The 14,358-nt window shown below is 35.1% G+C and overlaps 1 protein-coding gene across 2 annotated transcripts in view; it reads left to right on the top strand.

The window, feature by feature from the left end:
• Positions 1-1,351: 1,351 nt before the first annotated feature.
• The window catches only part of LOC136828702 (uncharacterized), a 14,777-nt gene continuing 1,770 nt past the window's right edge, over positions 1,352-14,358 (top strand). The window contains exons 1-11 of one of the 2 annotated variants that reach the window (XM_067086832.1): positions 1,352-1,447; positions 2,538-2,599; positions 2,920-3,047; positions 3,216-3,316; positions 5,127-5,319; positions 5,795-5,911; positions 7,451-7,825; positions 8,454-8,513; positions 10,758-10,882; positions 11,385-11,496; positions 14,215-14,309. In XM_067086832.1, coding sequence (XP_066942933.1) covers positions 1,446-1,447; positions 2,538-2,599; positions 2,920-3,047; positions 3,216-3,316; positions 5,127-5,319; positions 5,795-5,911; positions 7,451-7,825; positions 8,454-8,513; positions 10,758-10,882; positions 11,385-11,496; positions 14,215-14,286 — 1,347 coding nt within the window. In that variant the 5' untranslated portion in view covers positions 1,352-1,445 and the 3' untranslated portion in view covers positions 14,287-14,309. The remainder of the gene's footprint in view (positions 1,448-2,537; positions 2,600-2,919; positions 3,048-3,215; positions 3,317-5,126; positions 5,320-5,794; positions 5,912-7,450; positions 7,826-8,453; positions 8,514-10,757; positions 10,883-11,384; positions 11,497-14,214; positions 14,310-14,358) is intronic. The other variant, XM_067086833.1, reaches the window with a different exon arrangement.

The raw sequence follows: 14,358 nt of genomic DNA, 5'->3' as shown, positions 1-14,358 counted from the left end.
ACTAGTACGATTCAATTCAACTCGTTATTATCATTGTCACTAAATGCCTCATAGAAAAAACAGGAAAAACAGAGCCAAGAAACCATAGAAGTATGGGATTGTTAAAATGTAGGTGAAATAAATGGAGAAAACACCACTAAATTTGTTGTATGCACTGGACCAGGAAACAAGGACACCTCCTAAGACGGTAATGAACTTTTTCTCCTGAACTTCTCAACTGATGTATTTGCAAATTTGTTGCTTTAGAGATGAGAGTTTCGCTTGTGCAATGGTTATGTAAAATTCGAATCATTCCCTATAATTCCTTTTATTTTTTCTGGAGTATTGTGTTCTGAAAAAGGAAGATGGTAAGCATGATTAATCTTAATGAAAGAGCTTGGCAATTTTAACTTTGTCTTTGTTACGCCATCAGCTGGTCTCAGTGGGTTCAAGTCCTGATTCCAAGGCTTGCTCCACTGCCAAAGTGAATCTGCTCTAGACGTGGTTCAGGACTTGACAATAGTACCTGTAGAGACCAGTCGTGAGTTGTGAGCAAGATCACCTTACAAAATTTCATTTCAATTTTTTCTAGTCGTTCATACATTTAGCTTTCCCTTGTACGTCACAACATTTCGGTAATTCAAATACCTTCTGATTTCTTGCTTTGGGCCTGACATCCACCTAAATAGTTTCATATTGGTTAATCTTATACCTCTTTGCTTTTAACTCACTTAATACAACCTATATCACGCTGGGTATCCATAGCACTGATTCTATTGACATAACATTTTTTTTATTTTTTACTAGGCATACTTCCATCTCCAACTCCCCACAGACCTACGTCACATTGTAGACAATGGAACTGTACCGTCTTCATAATTCTTATCGCAGCCTCTTCAGAAACACAACAGTACAAGTGCTGGTAGATATTGCTTTGTGCCAACAACAACATTAGAGCGAATCTTAGTCACATACTGAACTGGATATTTCCAGAAGAAAATAATGATATCAAAGCAAGAAATGGACGAAAGAATACTAAGAATCACTATTGTTATTTCTCTCTCTCTCTCTCTCTCTCTCTCTCTCTCTCTCTCTCTCTCTCTCTCTCTCTCTCTCTCTCTCTCATGACTTGCTCTCCTCGTTCCTCTTGACCTGCTGTCCTTTCCCAAACTCAATTTTAGCTGTTGCTATGACGTCTCTTTATCATCTGCTCCTTTTATCTCTCTATCTATTGATCTATTTTGTTTCATGAGATAATCGTTGATTTTCCAATCAGTTTCGCCTCACTGAGTATATGGACAACCTGAGTGAAAATAAATTAGAGATGTCAAAAATTTTCGTTCTCGTGACGTGCACCTGTAGTAGGGCAGCTTGACTCATAATTATCAGCATGGTTTCTGAATGTTTTAACTGGTGCTGCAAACAGCGGTAGGTGTTAGAGAGACTTTTGTCTCCATCTAGAGAACATGTGAGTATAAAACTTCCTCCAATTACTTTAGGCCAGAAATACCAAATTTTTGGGAAACTTGAGAATATTTCTGATTCAGAAGTTATTACACTGTTTCTTTATTACTGTCTCATTTTTAGTTTTCTGTAAAAGAAAACTATTGAGATGGCTAATTGTCTGTCCGTCCGCACTTTTTCTGTCCGCCCTCAGATCTTAAAAACTACCGAGGCTAGAGGGCTGTAAATTGGTATGTTGATCATCCAGCCGTCAATCATCAAACATACCAAACTGCACCCCTCTAGTCTCAGTATTTTTTTTATTTTATTTAAGGTTAAAGTTAGCCATAATCGTGCATCTGGCACCGCTATAGGTGCCAACAACACAGGCCACCACCGTACCGTAGTTAAAAGTTTCATGGGCTGCGGCTTTAAGTTTCATGGGCCGTGGCTTTACAGAAAACTCCACTGCGCCGAAGAAACTTCGGCGCATTTTTTACTTGTTCTTTAGTGTAATGTTTTTCTGTGATATAAATCAGGAAAGTTTTTAATTTCTACGAGGCCATTTCTTGCAAAGACAAAACACTAGCAGTTCCAGTTTTTGTAATTTCTGCAAATAACGACGATATTTCGCAGTCCTTTGGAATTGTGCAATAATTAGAGATTACTGGTTTCTGGTAAAACTATAACCGAGAGATGTTCAAGAGACATTTTTCTACTAAGACTGGACATTCTCTGATACTCAGTGTTTCCGATAATCAGATAAGATGCTAGATAGCCCCTAAAAAAAAAAAACTAAATAAATCCGATATCGGCCATGTATAGATTAAAGTGGATTTATTCTTCTTCATTAGCCACAAAAAGATTATTTCTTTTATCTAACTACAATTAGAAGTGCTTTTATTCCCATGTCAGTTCTCATTAGATTTCTTTACTGAACCCACGGCAAAACCAGAGGTATGAAATATTTTCTTATTTAGAGCAAAGGTCAAACGAACGAGCCACCTGATGCCCTTTTCTAGCCCAGGCTCGAAATTATAAGGCAAAACCGAAGGAGAGAGAGAATTCCAAAGCTCGGAAAGAACTGTATTAACGTTTTTCATCTGGTTTTACAGGATTTTCCAGAAGATATTGCTGGTGTCACTTACGGTGGCTGCGGCTTCAGCTGCTCCTACAGGTATGTTCTATAGAAAATTTTCGTTAGACTTCCCTTTGCTTAGTAGAATAGATACTGTGAGAGCAAACTTAAAAATAATAATTCTTGAAAAAAGTGAAACATTTAATGAAATTCATTTAGAATCCAGAGTAAAATGAATATGAATTACATGAAGACATTAGAATGATAGCAAACTATCGTATAAAATATATCCACATTTGTGGATATTCGGTTGGAGTCCGTTCTGCATTTGAGGTACTCGGGGTTTGAATTGTACATTGTGCATTGTAAATTATACAATTAAATCTGTGAATAAACAGAATACTTTTCTGATTCCAAAGACACACGCAGTTTGGATTACATCCTGGCAAACCTGACCTCTTTATGGGAAGAGGTCAGCCAGTTGAAGAGAGAGGTTAACTTCCATGTTCACGATGGAGATATGGACCATGAACATGACCTCGATAAGGTCAGTGTACAACCTCTGTGAGGTCAGGCTTCTATTATCCTGGAAATATTTCCTTCTTTTTTTGTATAATATTAAATTATTATAGAATATTTGAAGATATTTCGGATATGAAAAAATTAAATAGTTCCAATAAGTAAGATTTAATTCTATTTCCTTCATTCTTAATAGACATTGGACGAAGTTTCTGTTTTGGCTCATGAGCATCACGTTCATCACCTGAAACATCCCCATGAAGGACATAACGCTCACCACAATGACTTCTTACTACAGTAAGTTATTATTTGTCTTTGTTTGACCAATAACTAAATAAGTTTAAACTATATTTAAGTACACTTAAGTATTTATAAGTATATATACATATTATATATATATAATATATATATATGTATATATATTATATGTAGAATCTACTTGTCACTTTTACCAGATACATTTGTAATTGCAATAGCCACAATGCCCTCTTAACTTCTCGAATTCTTCATGCTTTTTTGGATATGCTTGTCACTACAAAGCCGTAAGATCCAAGCGCAAGAAATTGAAGAGACTGTGATGCCCGGTCGCGGGAAACGAACCCGTGTCACCATAATCCCGCGACCGGGCATCACAGTCTCTTCAATTTCTTGCGCTTGGATCTTACGGCTTTGTAGTGACAAGCATATCCGAAAAAGCATGAAGAATTTGAGAAGTTAAGAGGGCATTGTATTATTACAATTACATATATATATATATATATATATATATATATATATATATATATATATATATATATATATATGTGTATATATATACTTATAAATATATATATATATATATATATATATATATATATATATATATATATATATATATATATATATATATATATATATCAGTAATGAAGACACTACTTTTTAACTATATGAACTTTATCTACTTTTCCGTATCAAACAAACGGCGCAAGAAGTTTCATAATAACAAAATTTTTGCCTAAGAAAAATCAAGATAAAAAATAAGTAGACTGCAAACTGAGACTGACAAGCCACACACATTGACTGGTGAACCCAAGCTGTACTTTTATGTCTTTCCACCTCCTTAAATCATCTTAGACAGTGTTGTAACTGACTGAAAGAGGCTGTTGGTTAAATCTACTTCATCATTGTCCCCATGATCATATTTGCTTATTACTATTTTATAGTTTTTACAAATGAGCTTTTCAGTCGAGAAACATGCCAAGTGCCATTTTTAAAATATAATAAATTCAATTAAAAATACTTCGACCCAGGATGGCGCTTGGCATGTTTCTCGACTGAAAGGCTCAAATGTTCCTCTGGGTCATAACTGTTTTAGAGCAGATATGTGGTTAATTGATCTTTAAATGTCTTAGGGCAACTAACTGAATATTCTTGGCGCCTATAGCTGAAAAATGAGTTTTCCAAGACCTCTTTTTCACTTTGCAAAGATAACCAAAAGTGTTTACTCATGTATTCTTGATATCTCTCTGAAATAAGGCCATACACACTGAAATATCCATAACTTCAAAAACTCCCAGGTATTTTTTAGGGTGCGTCCATATTACAGTAAGGCATGTCAAAAGACATGTTGACAGTTTATCCCAAATACATTACAAACATTTTGAAAATAAACCAACAGTCGTAAATGGAGAATGAACCTTTGGCAAATGCTGGATAATCGTATGAAGAGATGGTTAGAGTGCGTCCACACTGCAGTAAAACATATAAACACACGTTGGAAACTTACCCCTATACCACAAAAACAGTTTGAAAATGAATTATCATCTGCAAGTGGAGACCAAATCTTTATCAAATGCTTGATATTCATATAAAGCACTGGTTAGGACCACCATTAAGTCGTTAATTTGTTTTTAACCTGTTTTTGATATGTGTTCAATAAGATTCCAACATGTGTTTATGACTTGTTGTACTGCAGTGTGGATGCACCCCTGGAACTACCAATAATTCGTTGATTTGTACTCAGTCTGTTAGTGATATGTTTACGATAAGTTGTCGAAATATGTTTATGACTTTTGAAGGACCAAAGAGGCTTAGTAAGACTTTGGACACCTTTGCTTCTTTTCCTCAGGCATCTGGAGACATCCCATGGGCACGGCGGCCATGGTGACCACGGAGGCCATGATGACCATGGTCGTGGTGGAGGACACAGTAGCCATGGTGGGAGCAGTAGTCTTGGTGGTCAGACCTATGGCAGTAGCAGTTATGGTGGAGGTCACGGTTATGACAGTGGGGAAGATGATGACAGTCATGAAGATGGCGGTGTAAGTTGAGTCTACCTCTGTTCATTCGTCATGGAGACATGAATTTATATAGACAGATGTATATGTGTATGTAGCCTATATACAGCTAAGTGTATGCGCCGAAACCGAGTATGCATATGCCAAAGGTGCATATGAGTATGAAATTGCTAAAATCCACATATGTATCTGGTTATCTCTTAGGCATTCCTGTTTATGTAAGTTAATATTTACATGTACACAATGCAAATCAGTGCAAACGTGAACTTTATATCAAAGGAAGAATGACTTTAGTATCATAGAAATTACGTAACGAAACTTGATTCACTGACTTTAAATAGTATTCGTGGTATTTATGACGATATACCAAGGGGTATCTCAACCGCAGAGAATCTTGGCATAGCGATGGTAATGAAGGTAAGGTTTTCAGTCATTAATTTGGTTCGCTTGAACGCCAAGGGTATTAAGTGAGGTCAACGCTTTTTTTTTTACCAAGCAGTCTCATAGCAGAGGTCACGGAAGAACAGATGGTCTTGTGGATAACTGTGGAGACAGGGGTCGCAGAGGTGGACCTGGTGGAATCCAAGCCAATTGTGGAGACAAAGCAAGAGGTGGTGTAAGTATTATCAGTAGTAGTAGTAGTAGTAGTAGTAGTAGTAGTAGTATTAGTAGTAGTAGTAGTAGTAGCGTTTATATTGATGAATTAGCATTAATGACATGAATGGTAGTGGTTATAGGCTTGCTATTCATTTTTGGTAGACGTACTATTGGATAAGGTAAGCATCAGGAGTGGTAGTGTTGCTAGTAGTGATGGTGGCATGAATTGCGATAACAGTTGTAGTAGTAGTAGTAGTAGTAGTAGTAGTAGTAGTAGTATTAATGTGATGACTGCAGATTACTGTTATCATTAGTAGTAGTAGCAGCTCTGAAAGCTTGTTGTGATCTCTGTGTAAATGCTCAGATAGAAGATGCTCAGACTCCCTTGCAACCTTCTTCCTGAGCAGGTATAAACTTCCTTTATTTTTCACCTTTTGCAGAAAACATTTTTGTATCGCGAAAAAGAAAATTAAAACTTAAGCTTCAGGGAAGGCATTCCAGCCTTTTTTTCCTTTTTTTATAAGATAACACAGTAGATCGTCTGATGATCTTCACCACCTGGATAGACTAAGTTGTCCAAGGGTAGTGGAAGTGAGTAGTGATAATAGTGGTTGCTGTAGAAGTAGCGGTTGTGGTAGTGGCAGTTATTGTTTATATAACTGTTGAAGTATAGTTGTTAATGTTGTTGGTTTTAATCCAGTGAATGAGATAATGAAAAACAAGAATGATGATAAATAAAAAAATGCTTTTATGAAAAAGATATGTAAAATAAAAAATGAATGAAAATGAAGAGAAAAGCAAAAAGTATATTAGTATTATCATGTTCACTTTGCATATATGTCTTGTAATATTTCATAGTTATTCCCTTTTTACAATGAGTTATCCTTACTTTAAATTTGTTCACTTCTGTTTAAACGCATGCTGTTTACAGGTAAGTGGTTTTGACATTTGTTATCTTGAAACAGACATATATATATATATATATATATATATATATATATATATATATATATATATATATATATATATATATATATATGTGTGTGTGTGTGTGTGTGTGTGTGTGTGTGTATATATAAATAACCGATATATTTATATATATACATATATAAACGATAAAATTTCTGATGCATTTTCCATTAACTTCTTTTGTTGGAAACGCAAATAGATTTAGTCTTTTCTGACAGCATGGATTATGCAAATAAAGTAATTTAACTGTCGTGCTAAATTTCTTTTAAAGTGAAACATTGCTTCTAATATTTTTCTCTCATTTTGTAATTTTCAAAATTAGGTTAAGAAGTCATGTAAATGTTCTTAATTCTCACGTTTTCAGTCCCAGATGTTACTGTTCAGTGTTAAACATTTTGGCGCAATTTTTCATAGAGATAAATATTCAACTTTACTGCTTTGCTTTATCTCTATAGAGAGAGGAAAAGAGAATGGGAGATAGAGATTCCAGCAGCAATTAGCAGGATTCAATATACAGCTTAGCTAGATGAACATTCAAGTTTGTAGTTCTCTGAGTTGTTCATATCCAAAACTTTTTTGCACTTCACAGGACTTATATCCAGGACCTAGCCCTCCCCACAGGCGTGGAGGTGGTCACGGAGGACATGGCGGGCATAGCGGACATGGCGGACATGGCGGACATGGCGGGCATGGCGGGCATGATACCCATGGCATGCACGATGATAGTCATGAGGACGACCACAACTCCCATGGACTTGACTTCAAGGCTTTAGGCCACGTCAGAAGTGACGCCCACCACTACGAGCGTGACCATTACGTCCCAGGGGTCATGCCAGGTGATCGGAGAGCCCTGCCCGAGCCGGGAACTTTCGTCGACGATTGGGAACACGCCTACTGCAACATGATGCCAAATTCTGACATTCCAGAGTCCCAAGTCAGAGGGAAGATTGATATTTCACAGAGGGTACTGCTATTGTTGCAACTCTACGTTACTGTCCTATTGAAAACCTGGCTTATCAGTGTTCTTTGGGCTAAGGATTAGTCAAAGTTAGAAAGTGCTGAGATATCCAAACCAGAAAATGAAAGTAAAAAGCTGCTCCCAAATCCTTAGAGTTATTCATTTCAAGAGTATGTTCGTATTTCAAAACGCTATCAAAAATAACAGTAGTCAATAGTTAGAATAAGAGACGATTACTACCAAAAATAGTCTTAGTAATTTTGATAAGATCTTTGTATCTTCATTCGTGAACTTGAATCTATTTTTAAAGTTCATAAAACAAATAAAAATCAAGTGTGAAAGTATTTATCTGTCATTTCACAATTTCTTTTAACGCAATTCAGTTTTGATAATTTGCCCATTTCATTTTATTGTAATGTAATCTTTTCTAAATTCCAGGACCACACATTATCAATTTAATCCTTACTCTACTTTGTCACATCTTTACAATAGTTGCTCAGCAACGTTGTCATTATAAACCTTTCGCATCCAGCACTTTTCTCAACATTCTGAATGCTGTCTAAGTGTTGAGAATGTTGAGAATATAATTGCCATTCTAACATTCGGAAATGTATGTATGTATTTTCTCACACAGATTGGCGGGAGATACGGAGTCTTCTTTGACATTGACGTACACGGACTTGACCTCACAAGGGTAGGTTCTCTTCTTATTGGAATAGTCATCATGTCCCAAAACATAACTTCTGTAATATATGATTAACTCGAATTAGTTCTTAATGTCTTCAGTAATTGTTCTTAGTTCCAGGGGAAAGTTTTTTGGTGGTTTCTGGAGAATGATTCTTGATGTCTGGGGAATTCTGAGGAGTATTTCTTAATGCATTGCTAGGACCTAATAATTATTTTTATTTCTATTTATTTTTATTTATTTTATTTAATTATTTGTATTTATTTTTGTTGATTTATATTGATATTTATTTATTTATTTATATTCTACTAGGAATACTTCTGATTAATCTTTATGCAGTGCTAGAAACTGTCCTTAAAGTTTAATTAATTCTAAGTAGTTTTTGATGGGTTCTTGTGAATAGATGTTCATGTCTGACTAAAGCTGAAGAGTATTTTGCAAAGTTTTGCCAAGAACGGTTCTTTATGCCTAATTAATTGTTTTTCGGGGAATAGTTCCTTATGTCTGATTAATTCTGATGTTTGACTAGGAATGAGTCTCAGTGTCTGATTATTTCTTATTAGTTCTTGATTGTTTCTTAGGAACGGTTCTAAGCTCTAAGGGACACTTTTAATGGTGTTCGGGAAAGATCTTTATGTCTAACTAATTCTGAAGAGTATTCTTTAAATGATTTGCCAAGAATGGTTTTTCATGTCTAATTAAATTTGAACAGTAATTCTAAATGCATTGTTAAGAATGGTTCTTAATGTCTAATTCAATTTGAACTGTAATTTCTGATGTTTTGCTTGGAAAAGTTTTTATGCCTAATTAATACAGAGAAGTAATTCTTAATGTTTTGCTTGGAATTGTTCTTTATCTCTAATTGATTCTGACGGTTAATTCGAAATGGTTTCTAGGAATGGTTCTTTATGTCTAAATTCGTTTTGCTTTGAATAATTCTGTAAGTCGAGTTATTTCTGATGAGTCATTCTTAATGTTTTGCTTGGACTTGTACTTAATGTCTAATTAATTCTAAGTGATTTTCAATTATTTCGTAGGAACTTTTGTTAATTTATACTGTTTTTTGCTGTCTTATTCGCTCATGGAAGAAAGCAGATGACGTCCTTCATTATATTCACTAATAAAAGTTCAACTTTCATCGTTGATGGAAGGGTTAACGCACTTTTATAGCATTCTAGTCAATAAACTACTTAAAATTCATTTAATTAAAATTAAAATACATTTCATAATACTGATGATGATTTTAGCATAAAATGCCATACTGAAAAGTTCTTGAATTATTCATGTGATAACAGAATACACAACAGCCAGGAATATTAACGTTTTACAGTCATCATAGCATCTATTATTGTTTTCTCTGCACGATATTGCAACGAAGAACTTTGATATTTATCTGTTACCATTTTTATCTCTCATTTATTCTGATTTTTGTAAGTAATGTCCAGACCGCAGTCATCAGTTCTCATAAAAAAAATTTTTTTTAACCTCTACGAACAAATGCTCATTTCAAAAGCTACGCCATCAGCGCTCTGAGTATGAGAATACATTTCTTTTATGAATCCGAGTCTCACAGCGTCTTGATAGTTGCAGAGACTGGTCGCAAGCCAAGGCTAGGGATGCCATAGCCTAGTGCTTCCTTGAAACTTCTGACGTTATTTTGAAGTGGTACTCGGGCCTGAAGAGTCTTCGAGATCTGCATAATAAGATGTTGTTTCCTCTTTTGACTTTGTTCCACGTATTGAACTACTAGTGTCAGTGCTCCTTGTAACATATAAATATACTGTATACCTAAAATGTAAAAATACTGCCTAGCTATAAATACGTGTTGGCTTTAGCTTGTTGATAGAGCACCACTTTCTAAACACTAAAGTCTCTGGTATCAGTGCCTATGAACTAAGTCAGTGTCACAACTAACTCACTGTATAATGGAGAATAATAGTCAGAAATGGTGGTAAGAGTGAAAATAGCACTGGTCACGTACTTATAAGTTTTGTGATGAACTGCTTACTTTTCTGATTTGGCCCTTTTACTCTTCTTACAAGTATGTACACACTCAGCGCTGCATACATACACATATAAATACAGGAGTGTGCTTGAAATGCCTCTAAGATTGTGGAATTATTTGACGAAGTGTCATCTTAGATCTAGGACTTTAAAGGGAAGTAGGATTCTGCTGGGAGGGGGGTGGGAATCTGTAATTTTTGTAAGTGTAAGGATATCTTTTCTGATATAGTTCTTATTTATCATTTGCAGAGTGGTAATATATACTCTATACATGTTCATGAAAGATCTGTCGACGGCCAGAGATGTGACACCGCTGGCGGCTACAACAGGCCCTCAGTAGCAGCTCTCTCAGATCCTGGGACCTTTGGAGAGGAGTAAGTGAGAATATACATACATACATACATTCATACATACATACATACATACATACATACATACATACATACATACATACATACAATGTTTTTCATCTACTTTCAGTATTTTCAGCCTAAATAATAAAGAAACAGCTCTCCCGGCAGGGTATTAAAAAGTGGTTTTAATATTTATAACTACAACATTACTGCTATCATCTTCAGCCTTTTAATTAAATTCTATACCATGTGTGGAGTTGCAATATCGTTTTACTATAGTACTTAGTATCCAAACATACAAACACTCGGGGTTTGCTCTCCGAACCGGCAAATCCACTGAACGAAATGCTTTAAAACTTTTGGTTAGTAAACCCTAAGCTGAGGTCTGGTGAACCTGGGTGAGCAGAATTCCATTCGTGTCGTGTTTTCCATTTTCCCTCTCTCTAAAATTATCTCTAGTCGTCATTTCCATTGTTATTATTTTTCTTGTATTAATATGAATATTTTTCATCTTTAATCCAAGGCATGCAGGCAACATAGGCACCTTCAAGGCGGAAGCTGACGGAGAAATAGATCATGAGATTTCAGCCAGCATTGACGTCACCTTCGACGAGATGATCGGAAAGGCAATTGTGGTAAGGCTCTTGCGTTTAAAAATATGATGCCTTTTGCCCCCTTCTTTATGGCTCTTCTCGTTTCTGGCTGGTCTTAGTGGCTGACTGACTAATTATTCTTTTACACAAGGCATTTCACTGGAGTTATTTATCTGAAGTATTCTTTACAGAGTAACAAAGACAGTTTTCTGGAGTCTTTTCAACATCCGTTGTCAGGACGGCTTTGCATTGAGAGCTAGGGAATTTTCTCAAAGCGTGTGTGCCATTTTATGTGTAATTATTTTTGGAAAGAGTTGAAGCTTTCGACTTCAGTTGCGTATGCGTTCAGTTATGATGATTTAGATAAAGCTGGCCATGTGTTAGCATGGGCCCTTGTACCTGGGCAACCCGTAATTGCATTGTGAGTATTACCAGTAGTACACTGAAAATTTATAGGCAACTTGATTAGTTTGACTTAGCCTAGTTTCTTTTACGCACACTTACTTAATTTTATATATATATATATATATATATATATATAATATATATATATATATATATATATATATATATACATACATATATATATATATATATATATATATATATATATATATATATATATATATATATATTTAATATACTGTATATATATACCCACCCACCCACACACAAACACACATATATATGTGTGTGTGTGTGCATTTATGAATTTGTAGACCATCAGTACTGAAGGTATCCAGCATAGCAAAAGGGTAGCTGAAATAGCTTCCAGTCAATGAAGTGCTCATAGATTGCAACTGAAATAACTTATTATTGCTGTGTTTAAATTACAGTTGATGATTATGTCTTATTACGAATGTCCTTGAAGTGTTGATAATAGCTCTTTATCATACTTAGCCCACATAAGATCAGCCTTTCTAAAGTTGGTTGGCTTCAGGGAACTGTTTATCACTTTCCAGTATAAACTCATTGTGTCACTTTTGTGGGAGCTCCTTGTCGAAGTAAATTCGCTAATTTTTAACAACGCGAAAGCAGTGATTTGTGGATTATTCGCTGATACCGATGTTCTGATCTTGTATTCTTAGATTGCTGTCTAATTCGTGTGCCGTTTTTCTTGCGCCACAATAGATAAAAAAAGATTCCCCATAAAGAGTTTTGATGTCCTTGAATGGTTAAGTCGGTGGTGTTGTGATTATCAAGGGTGTACCTCAGTTTGAAGACTTCCCTTCTACAACCTCACGTGGTGCACTGTAGGAATTACTAAAGGGCGTCTGCAGGGTCCCTTTAGCCCCCAACTGCATGAACTTTTTATCCTTTTACTTTACCTCCATTCCAGCTTCCTTTCTTCAACCTTGCTCTCCAACATCTCTGACTGTTACGTCTTAGTGCAACTGTATAGTTTTCTCCCAGTTTCTTCTGTAGATCCGTGTACTTCATTTCATTTATTTTATGGCTTTCTTCATCTTGCTTTCCAGCACTGCAACTCCCTCTTTACACTGCTTTACACTGTCTTGAGCGCTGAGTGGCCAAAAGTGCCTCACTGCTTGGCTTGACAGCCTGAGTTTCATGAATCAGTCAAAAGCTAACTTGGTGTTAATCCATCAGGATCTTCTGTTCTCCAACCCTCAGAGATGCCCCTAGCATTGTTCCGATATTATACATCTACAGTACCTCGTGGTAATACCATTTCATCACACGCGTAATTATACATACATACACACACACACTATATATATATATATATATATATATATATATATATATATATATATATATATATATATATATATATATATGTATATATGTATATATATATATATATATATATATATATATATATATATATATATATATATATATATATATATATATATATATATATATATATATATATATATATATATATATATATATATATATATATACACACAGTATATATATATATATATATGTGTGTGTGTGTTCACGAAGTTTATTAATAACTGGCATTTCTTCTCCCAATGAATAACAAGTTAGCAACAAAATGTAACTCTTGATATGTGTATCAGCCAAAAGCTCTGTATACATACTTTCATATTATATACCTGTTACTGAAAGAGTCCAATTACGCTGGTCCGCTGGTATAGTGGTTAGTGTCGTGGAATTCCAATCAGATGTAGCGGGTTCGCGTCTTCCCCAGGTCGATGAAAAATCACTGGTTGTGTATCATGATCAGTTACTGCTGCAGTGTGGGGTCTGCGGTGGGAGGTTGAAACCAGTTTACTTTAGAAGCTTGAATTTCAAGTCAATGGTCCCAGTGTGCTTCTTCCGTGTGAATAGGTTTCATCTACTGAAATAATAATGATAATAATAATAATAATAATAATAATAATAATAATAATAATAATAATAATAATAATAATAATGTGCTGTATTCTTTCATGTTTAATTTTGGCTTTTAGAATTTATTTACTTGCCATTTTTTCTGTATTTTTAACCTCGAGTTATGTTCTAATACACCTGGGTGAAGAAATTTCAATGTGTCAAGTTGTTCTGTGGTTACTATAAATTTGATGGTGCAAGCAGGAAAATAACTGAGAAATTTCTGCCAAGACAAGAGTAACTTTCTTTCAGCTTTTTCCTCCCGACCCTTGAAATGTCACACAACCATTAACATACTGATTATTATTAAAGATGAATGTGCTATACCCTGGACCAACTCTCGTGGGGAAAGGAGAAGTGAAGCTCCGTCGAAAACTAATGTTTTAATTCTTGCAGGTTCACAGCCAGGACAAGACTCGCCTCGCTTGCTGCAATATAATTCGAGATTCTAGTCGTGGAAGGCACTAAACAACTCCTTGTAAACATTCAAGGTATACTCTTGTGTATGTTGAATTATCAAAAGGTTAATGATAATCATGT

Source organism: Macrobrachium rosenbergii, chromosome 43 (assembly GCF_040412425.1).
Source record: "Macrobrachium rosenbergii isolate ZJJX-2024 chromosome 43, ASM4041242v1, whole genome shotgun sequence".
Lineage (NCBI taxonomy): Eukaryota > Metazoa > Arthropoda > Malacostraca > Decapoda > Palaemonidae > Macrobrachium > Macrobrachium rosenbergii.
Note: the sequence above shows the minus strand (reverse complement) of the source record. Positions and strands in the feature narration are given on the sequence as shown.